A 10,183-nucleotide genomic window follows, 5' to 3' on the forward strand; every position below is an offset into this window, starting at 1 on the left:
GGAGGAGGAGGAGGAGGAGGAGGAGGAGGAGGAGGAGGAGATTCAGAAGGAAAGAAAGACTGCCATAGGTTGTAGAGAGGGGATAGAAGGGTGAGAAGATTCAAAAGAAATAAGACAGCAGAAGGCGACACTCCCTAGTAGGTGACAGGAAGGAGAAAGGGAGTCTGGGAATTCTCAGGGGCCAGAAGATTGTTTCAGACAGTGACACCAAGGCAGTCCTCCCACAGCTTCCCCACACTCGGCTGGACAAGGACCTGTGGGGGTGCAGAGGGTCCCTCAGGCTGCTTCCTCTTTGGGGAGTCTAGATAAGGGGTGCCTACCAGGGTCAGCTGACACCAGGCAACCTGAGATGGAGCTCAGGGCCCTCGAGACCCCTGAGGATGGGGATGCAGAGGTGAGAGGGGACAGAAGGGAGGCAGAGAGACAGAGCAGGAAGAAACAGAGGGAGAGACGAAGGATAAACAGAGACAGAGAGAGAACACAGACAGGAGAAGAGAGAAAAGAAAGAGAACTGGAAGCCCAGGTTCAGGGAGGGACAGCAGAGCAGACCCAATTGATCACTCTCTGGGATCAGAACACAAAGATCAGAATGCAAGGGAGAGAGGATGAAGGGGTCCCTTGGGCTAAGCACGAAGCCATGGTTGGGGTTCAGAACTTCTGGCTGCCTCCCTCAGGTGGGGGCAGATAAAGCCTCTGAGACCAAGACCCCTAACTTTGCTAGGACACAAAAACAGGTGTCACCAGGCTGGGTGACTCACTGTGACTCATCCTTCTCTCTAGGGACAGTGACCCCTGTCCCTGCATCCGCAGCTTGGTTCTGGGCTTGGTCTCTGATCTCTCCCGTTGTTCAGAGAGACACCAGATGTGCCCCTCAACCATCCCATTCCTTCTCCCTGCAGGAGGACACAGCCATGGCCCTCCAACGACTCGTAGAGTTGACAGCCAGCAAGGTGGCATCCGTGAGAAGCCTGCGTGTCCAGTACCATCTCATCCGAAAGCTGGGTTCCGGTTCCTACGGCCGAGTGCTTCTAGCCCAGCCTCGCCAAGGGGGTGAGTTCAGTCACCATGGGTGGACTTCACATTCTCCCATCATGAGCCATCTCTGAGATAAGCCAGACCTGGTGGGAACTCGGAAAGTGCAGAACTCTACAATCTTCTGAGAGACATAGGCCACCCAGAGACAGCAAGGGGCTGACTCCAGGTCACACATCACACAGCAAGGCAGGCAAGTAAACTGAACTGAAATTCATGCCACCACCATGTCTCTTTATGTTATAGGGAATGGAGGACCAGAGAGGGTAAGGCAGTTATACAAGGCAACACAGCAGTCCAAGGCAGAGCAGGAGGGACACAAGGGAAGGTCTAGTTCTGACCCACATGTCACAGGTGGAGACACTTGATTTTCACATGCGACTTCTCAGGCTCCAAGAGGTCAAGTGGTTTGCCGAAGGCCCCACAGCATGACCAGGGTGTCCCGGGTTCTCATCTGAGCCCATCTTTCTGACAGGTCAAACCATGGCCCTTAAGCTCCTCCGGCGGGACTCAGTCCTGAGAACAACGTTCCTGAGAGAATTCTGTGTGGGCCGCTGCGTCTCTTCACACCCAGGCCTGCTGCAGACCCTGGGATGGCCCCTGCAGACACCCCAACATTTTGCCTTTGCCCAGGAGTATGCACCCTGTGGGGATCTCAGCGGAATGCTCCAGGAAAAGGCAAGACTGGATAGGACTGCTCAGGTCCCTCTCAGTCCCTAACCCCCAAATCAGTACCCCACTGAGATCACCCTGAGACCCCCAAATGACCCTCCTATTTCTAAGTCCTAACACAGCTGCCTACCTGATCCCAACACTGATCCTATGATCACCAAACACAAGCTTGGAAGAGTTAGCTGGGTCGGTGTTAGGATGGATTGCAGCTACTTGGGGGTGGAGAGGAGACAGATTTGAGGCTCCAGCTGGCATGGGGATTGGGAGGTGGAAGGGTTTATGGTTGGTCTTAGGTGGCCATGGTTGTAGAGGAGGAAATTCGGGACAGTAATGTGACAAGGGCAGATGGGCACAGGCTGTGTCTGCAGGTCAACTTGGGTTGGTTTCAAATGGGGTTTCCTCTAGAAATGATTCTAGGTCAGGACTGAATCCAGGAGAGTCTAGTCCCTCTTGTGTTGGAGACAGGGCACGCGGAGATATTAAAGGGGTAGCATTTTGGGTTTGAGATAGAATTAGGGGTAAGCGAAGGATGAGAGGGAGAAGGGAGGGAAGATAAGTGGGGAGTTGGATGAATGCATGCATGCATGCATGAATCGATGGGTGGATGGTGAGTGCGTACATGCATGGATGGACAGCTGGATGGCTAGTTTGATGTGTAGATGGGTGGATTCATGGATGGATGGACAGCTGTGTGGGTGCATAGATAAATAAATAGACAACTGCATTGGCTACATGGATAGTTGTATACACGCATAACTGCATGGTTAGTAAGATGCATGGATGGACGGATGGATGCATGTATGAATGTATAGGTGTATAGATGGCTGCATGATTGGCTAGTTGTATGGATGTCTGCATGGTTGGCTAGTTATATGGATAGCTGCATAGTTGGCTAGTTGTATGGATGTCTGCATGTTTGACTAGTTGTGTGGATGGCTGCATGGTTGGCTAGTTGTACAGATGACTACATGGCTGGCTAGTTGTATGGATGGCTGCATGTTTGACTAGTTGTACGGATGTCTGCATGGTTGGCTAGTTGTATGGATGACTGCATGGTTGGCTGGTTGTATGGATGGCTGCGTGATTGACTAGTTGTACGGATGTCTGCATGGTTGGCTAGTTGTACGGATGTCTGCATGGTTGGCTAGTTGTACGGATGTCTGCATGGTTGGCTAGTTGTACGGATGTCTGCATGGTTGGCTAGTTGTATGGATGACTGCATGGTTGGCTAGTTGTATGGATAGCTGCATGTTTGACTAGTTGTACGGATGACTGCATGGTTGGCTGGTTGTATGGTTGGCTAGTTGTATGGATGGCTAGTTATATGGATGGTTGCATGACTAACCGGATGTATGGATAGGTGCGTGGGTGGATAGTGGGTGAGTGTGTAAAGTGAATGGAAGGAAGATAAAGAGGATGAGTGCTGGATACGGTAACAGAATAATCGGGTTGCTGCCTGAATGCTGAGTGGGTGTGAGGTGGAGTCGTGATTTAACACTGTTGGGTGGAGGTGTGGCTGGCCAGTAAAATAGACTTTATTATGACAGTCTGAGTTAGAGATGAGTTCTGCGTCAATATAGGACTAAGACCAGGCTTAACTAAGGGGTTTAGATTCTCACTGAGACCTTTACTACACTTGGGAAGCAGAGGCAGGTGGATCTCTATGAGTCCAAGGCCAGCCTGGTCTACATAGTGAGACCCTGTCTCCAAGAACCAAAATAACACACACACACACACACACACACACACACACACACACTACAGAAAGGAGGGAAGGAGAGAGAGAGTTTGAGAGTTTTAGGATCAGGAGGAACTTTGAGAGATCTTCTGGGGCTGTAGTTCAGTGGTAGAGAACTCATCTGGCATGCATAAAGCCCAGGGTTTGATCCCCAGCACAGTGTAAACCAGGGACATTGGTACATTCCAGTGATTCCAGCACAGGGCAGGTGGAGGCAGGTGACCCTCAGCTCCGAGGTGAATTTGAGGCCGGTCTGGTCTACCCAAAACCCTGTGTCAGAGAGAGAGAGAGACAGAGACAGAGACAGAGACAGAGACAGAGAGACATAGAGAGGCACAGAGAGAGACAGGGAGAAATAAGTTCTGATGAGAAGTGGGGCTCTGTTGGGGTGAGTGGAAGGAGCCATAAAGGGTGGCTGGTCTGCCGAATGTGGCGTGTTTGTGGAGATATTGGATGGCTCTGGGGACCCTGGGTCCTGGACTCTTAAACCTCAAGAGTGAGAGCCTTTAGAAATCAAGAACATGTCCAGGATGATGAACCAACAGCAAGTCCTTTTTCCTTTCTCCCTAACCTCAGGGCCTCCCAGAGCGGATGGTGAAGAGGGTCCTGGCCCAGCTGGCTGGAGCCCTGGACTTCCTCCATGGCCGGGGGCTAGTGCACGCAGACGTCAAGCCGGACAACGTGCTAGTCTTCGATCCTGACTGCAACAGAGTAGCCCTAGGTGACTTGGGTTTGACCCGACCTGAGGGCAGCCCAACTCCTGCCCCACCAGTGCCTTTGCCCACTGCACCACCTGAACTCTGCCTCCTGCTGCCTCCGAACACCCTGCCTTTGCGACCGGCTGTGGACTCCTGGGCCCTGGGCGTGCTTCTCTTCTGTGCCGCCACAGCCTGTTTCCCTTGGGATGTAGCATTGGCCCCCGATCCTGAGTTCGAGGCTTTTGCCGGCTGGATGACCACCAAGCCCCAGCCCCCTCGGCCACCGGCACCCTGGGACCAGTTTGCACCCCCGGCTCTGAACTTGCTCCAGGGACTTCTAGACCTGGATCCTGAGACTAGGAGCCCTCCACTGGCAGTCCTGAATGTCTTAGGGGATGACTGGGGGTTGCAGGGGAGCAGAGAGGGAGCTGGAAGCTTGGGGGGAGTGTCCTATGAGGATGCGGAAGAAGATGAGGGGGGATCAAGTTTGGAAGAGTGGACAGAGGAGGAGGAAGATGAAATCAAAGATGGTGGGAGGACAGGGACGGACAGCAGAGGTTCCTGACCAGGTGACGGAGAGAGGAGGTCAGAACAGAACCTTGGCTAGTCTCCTAACCCAGCGTGGGGCCACCTGGGAAAGACAGGGGGGAACACGCTTCACTTTTCCCTTGTGGAGGCTGGACTTGGATGTGTAATCCCCGCTCCCTGCAATGCACACACACACACACACACACAACTGAGGACTCAGGAGTCCAGAGTGTGTGCCACTGTTGCTGTGGTCTCCTTCCCTCCTCCACTGTTCCCCTCCTCCCCTCTTCCTCCCTTCCCCTCTCCCATCTTTGTTTTCATCTTCTTGTCTGTCTTGCGCTCTCTCTTTCCACCCCTTCTCCTCCTCCTCTCTTCTTCTCTCCTCCTCATCCTTCCTTCTCCTCCTTCCCCCCTTCTCATCCCGATTTTTCTTCTGAGACAGTCTTGTGTGTCCCACACTGGCCCCAAACCACTATGTAGCTGACCTTGAACTCCGACCCTCTGGCTTCCATCTCCTCAGTGCTGGGATTACAGGCAGGCATCTCCGTGCTGTTTTTTGAGGTGCTGGGCAGAGATGGAACTCCGGGGCTTCCTGCAGGCTAGGCAGGCCCTCTATCAAAAGAGGCTCATCCCCTGGCCCTGAGCATCTTCCTGATGAAAGTCTGTTTCTCCTGCGATTGGAATTCTGTACCCAGAAACACTGAATGCTTATCATGAATTCTGATGGGACCACTCTTCTCCTCTGAGACCATGGGTGGCTCCCACCAACTGGGGCACAATATCTGAATATATAGGATCCGATATTATGTTGGTTTAGCGTTTTTTGGGCTCTGTGTTGGTGGCGTTGTGGGAACTGTTTATGTATCCTGAAGTTAGCTACACACACACACACACCACTGCCAGCATCACTCAGTCACCTTACATGCTCCACCTGGCACATCTTACTTCCATCTTGGCCTACCGAAACTGGTCCCCACCCCAGCCATCTTGTCTATTCTCCCCTACCTCCACCACCATCACAAATTTCTGGGCTGTGCTTGCTTTTATCTCACTTCTAGACACTTCCAGTTTCTGTTTCCACAAAGCCCCAAGTAATCTGGCTCCGACTATCCCAGCTCCATCTTTGTTGAGGGACCCACCAATCATGAGAGCCTGGACTGGTTCCATGGCTCTTCCTCTCTCTCAAACAACACACAGACCGCAGCTCAGTGTGCCTCAAGTCCCCAGCACCTGGCAGAGGGGCAGGACCTACAAACATCCCAGGAATTTATACTTAAAACATCAGGTTCTCCTGTATGCCAGGATGTCCACTCACTAGCAGACGGTGACCTTGAACTTCTGATCCTCCTACCTCCACCTCCCAACCGATGAAATTACCAGCCCGTGCCACCAGGACGATTTATATAGCCCTGGAGGTTTGAGTGGAATTCCAAAGCTTTGTGCAGGTCACGCAAACACTGCAAACAGATCTACATCCTCAGCCCAGAGAGGTACACTTTCTAGATTTAACAGTGAGTTCACTAAATGCACTACGGTGCCCCCCAGACTGGACCTAGGAACAGGAAAGGGACATTGAAGGCAACGAGGGTGGACAGGACGACTGTTGTTGGAAGTGTAACTAACTTAGCACAAATGTTAGGTGAGATGCTGATCTCGGGGGAAGCCGGGTGAGGGGTCCAAGGGACCTTTGCAACCGTGTGACCTTTGCAACTGTTTTTGTAAAACTGAGAACATTTACACAATAAAAAGTGCATTTGGACGACAAAAGGAATCCACGTCATCCTCGGTGCCTTAAACCCAGCAGACAGCGCAGCTGTCCCGGAGAAAGGGGGAAAGTCACCCTTGATCCCCAGTTGCTCCACCACCTGTTTCTGGTCCCTCGTCTGAGGTCATTTCTCATGACATCATTTTAGAATCCTGTCTCATTTTATCCCCAAACAGAACCCTAGTGTCTGGGCTTCTGGACATACCTCTGGGAAGATTTGTGTCTATCAGTGGGGCAGCAGAGGCAGGAGCTGGGGAGCAGACCAGATGGGGCCAGGTTAAAGGAAAGATGGGGTTGTGTGAGGGAGGAGGCCATGGTCTGCACCCCTAGATGTGAAGGAAGAGGGCTAGGATTCGGATCCCTGGGTCAGAGAGAAGGGGTCTAACACCTAGTCTCCTGGATGATGGAAGGGGGGCTGGATCCCTGGGTTTGAGGAAGGCAGTTTAGGTACTGGGATTCTGGGCCTGAGGGAAGATAGCTGGGGTCTGGGTTCTTGAATCTGAGGGTAAATAGATGGGGTGGGGACTCTCCTGAGTCTGAGGAAGAAGGGGGTGGGGTCTGAACCTCGAATCTGAGGGAAGAGGGTTGGGGTCTAGAGTCCCGGACTTGAGAGAGGAAGGCTGCCCGGACCCTTGGATCTGAGGGAGGAGGGCTAAGAGCTTAGATATGAGAGAGAAAAGATGGTACCTAGACCCCGGTGTCCGGTAGGAGGGCTGCATTCCAGACTCCTCTACGGAGGAAGAAAGGCTAGAGGGTGGACCCTGAACGTGAGGAAGGAGGCTGGAGACTGGACTTCTGGGTTTGAGAGGGGAGGGTTGCCTGGACTCCTGAGTCCTAGGGAGGAAAGTTGAGCCCCCCTACCCCCCATCTGGGGCGGCTGTCCAACTACAGCCAATACTAAGATCCAACACACGGTGTCGCTCTGCCCCTAGAGGGGGGCAGAAGGGGCGGGGCAGAGGGTGGGGCTTTACGACCCCCCAAGGTGGGGGCGGAACTTGTTTGTTCCTGGGCAAACCGATACTGTCAGGAGCCCTGAAGTGCAGGGCACTAACCGCAGTAGGCAGAAAGGGGTCAGACAAGCCTTGAAGAAGGTGAGGTCTGCAACGCTCAGCCCAGGTCAGAAGTAGGGCAAGGTTAACCGGTTTGAGGCAGGCTGCAGTTGAACAGGAAAACGGGTGGAAAGAGTCTTGACCCTCAACAGGACAAGAAACACCTTGAAGCAATCGGGTACTTGAGTGTTGGGGTCCAAACACCCAAGTCGTGTGAGTTATAGAAGTTCCTGGGGCAGTAATAAGATATAGTTTGGACCCTTAGGTCTCAGGGAGGAGGACTTAGGGCTGGACTCCTGGGTCTGAGGGAGGAGGGCTGGGGTCAGGGACCCTGGATCTGAGAGTAGGTGGATGGGGTCTGAACTCCTGAGTCTGAGGAAGAAGGCCGGGGTCTGAACCCTGGATGTGAAGGAGGAAGCCTGGGGGCTATATTTCTAGGCGGGAATCTGGGGTCTAGAACCCCAGGTCTCGGGGAGGGCTGCTGGGCTGTGAGACTTGGACCACAACATGATTGAGGGTTGAAGAACTGGGGACAGGTCCAAGTGACAGCTCCCAGCAGGACCCTGGTGTCTCAAGCAGTGTAGGGCCCCGCCCTTCCCTGGAGGCAGAGAGCACCTGTTTGCTCTGTGGAGGGAGCTTCTCATCCACTCTGGGCCCAAGTCTGTTTGCTTTGGAAACAAGATTGGGGGGGGGGTGTCTCAATGGCTTGGTTCATCTTTCACCCTTGGGCCACCAGGTGGTAGTGGGAATGGGGGGGCACCTGACCTCTCGATTGACCTCACCTTACACCAGTGACTGTTTTCCACTCCTCGGAGTCTCACAGGATGGAACTGAGTCACAGTGAGAACTGGCAATCAGGCCTCAGTCCAGGACCAGACTTCTTCAGACCCCAACCCTCTTCACTCGGACCCATGGGTCCTGACTCCCTCAGACCTAGGATTCCAGACCCTATCCTCCTCCCTCAGACTCAAGACTCCAGGTCCCAGTCCTCCTCCCTCAGACCCAGAAGTCTGGTTTCCTTGCTCTCCCTCCACTGGGCATAGGCTAGTGACCTCTGAGTCCTGGATCCCTTTCTTTGTCTGTCTTGCAGAAATGCCGGGCAAACGGTCAGAAGAAGGGCAGAGGGAAGTGGCAGCTGTGGAGGATGGCGGTGACGAAGGCCTGGGGGGGCTCACGGTAGAGGAGCTGCAGCAAGGCCAGGAGACTGCTCTGGCCTTGGAGGACATGATGGCTCTGAGTGCCCAGACCCTGGTCCGCACTGAGGTGGAGGAACTGTACGAGGAAGTGCGGCCCTTGGGCCAGGGCCGCTTCGGCCGCGTCCTGCTGGTTACTCACCGTCAGAAAGGTACTGGGTCCCCGGCACAGGCGCGCCACAGGGTACATTTGTGAGTAGAGACTTCAGGCAAGCTTAGCCGGGACTGGGGAGTCACAACAACGTCAACTAAATCTTCCTCCCCCACTTTATTCCTAAGCTGTGTGTTTTAGGGGTTCCTTTAACTCCTCTGGGCCTCAGCTTTCTTCTTTGCAGAGAAGCCTGGCTTTATGGTGTAAACCTTCATAATCACATCACTCTACCACTCAGGCTGAGGCGGGAAGGTTGCTGTGAGTCTACAGCTGGCCTAAGATGTACGTAGTGAGTTCCAGGTTAGCCGTGGCTATATAGCGAGATGACCATGTCAAACAAAGCCGGGTGTGATGACTGATTCCTGCAATTCCTGTATCCCCGATCAGGAGTTTGAAGTTATCCGGTGATAGGTATGGAGTTCCTGGCCGACCTGGACTACATAAGAGTCTGTTACAAAATGAGAAAGTCAGGCAGGATGGCTCAGCAGCTAAAGGCACTTGCCACGAAGTCTGAGAACCTGAGTTCAATTCCCCAGGTCCTACATGGTGGAGGGAGAGAGCTGAGTGCCCCAAGGTGTTCTCTGACCTCTGAAAACCTCCTCCCAACAAACACACAATCAAACAGTATAAAACTAAAAAAGGAAGGGGAAAAGGAAAAAAAAAACCTATTCATTTATTTATTTTTTATTTTCGAGACAGGGTTTCTCTGTAGCTTTTTGGTTCCTGTCCTGGAACTAGCTCTTGTAGACCAGGCTGGCCTCGAACTCACAGAGATCCGCCTGCCTCTGCCTCCCGAGTAAAGGCGTGCGCCACCACTGCTCAGCAAAACTATTCATTCTTAAACAAACAAACAAAACAATGATTTTTCTAGCATACAGTCATGTACACTTATCTTCACTTCCTAGGAGTGCTTCCCCTCTCCCCCAAGACAGGGTTTCCCTGTGTAACAGCCCTGGCTGTCCTGGAACTCGCTCTTGTAGACCAGGCTCACCTTGAACTCACAGGGATTCACCTGCCTCTGCCTTCCGCATGCTGAAATTAAAGGCCTGTGCCACTACCACCCGGCCCCTGGGAGTGTTTGAAACTGTATCTACTGTGACATCTGTCTTTCCCTTCTGTTTCTTTTTAAAATTTTATTAATTTTTTTTAGTTATGCACATATGGGGTCAGTTGTGCACATTAGTGCAGTGTCCAGAGAGGCCAGAAGAGGGCAACAAATCCCCTGAAGCTGGAGACACAGGTGGTTTCAAGCTGCTGGATGGTGGGTGCTGGGATTTGAACTCTCTGGTCCTTTGGAAGAGTAGTGATTATTTTTTCTAACCTTTTCTCTCTTCCTTACTTTCTTTTTTTTTTTTTT

At 52.7% G+C, this 10,183-nt stretch overlaps 2 protein-coding genes across 2 annotated transcripts in view; both read left to right on the forward strand.

Moving 5' to 3' along the window:
- The first annotated feature begins 911 nt into the window (after positions 1 to 911).
- Positions 912 to 4,772, forward strand: Sbk3 (SH3 domain binding kinase family member 3). Its single transcript, XM_050130776.1, has 3 exons — positions 912 to 1,050; positions 1,508 to 1,710; positions 4,019 to 4,772. Exons 1-3 carry the CDS (start codon positions 912 to 914, stop codon positions 4,703 to 4,705), a joined length of 1,029 nt encoding a protein of 342 aa, XP_049986733.1. The 3' UTR covers positions 4,706 to 4,772.
- Positions 4,773 to 7,448: 2,676 nt separating this feature from the next.
- Sbk2 (SH3 domain binding kinase family member 2) overlaps positions 7,449 to 10,183 on the forward strand; it is a 9,475-nt gene continuing 6,740 nt past the window's right edge. Inside the window, exons 1-2 of the mRNA XM_050130724.1 lie at positions 7,449 to 7,524; positions 8,573 to 8,827. Coding sequence (XP_049986681.1) covers positions 8,575 to 8,827 — 253 coding nt within the window. The 5' untranslated portion in view covers positions 7,449 to 7,524; positions 8,573 to 8,574. The remainder of the gene's footprint in view (positions 7,525 to 8,572; positions 8,828 to 10,183) is intronic.

This window comes from Alexandromys fortis, unplaced genomic scaffold (assembly GCF_014885135.2).
Source record: "Alexandromys fortis isolate MF-2015 unplaced genomic scaffold, M_Fortis_MF-2015_v1.1 scaffold_344, whole genome shotgun sequence".
Classification (NCBI taxonomy): Eukaryota; Metazoa; Chordata; class Mammalia; order Rodentia; family Cricetidae; genus Alexandromys; species Alexandromys fortis.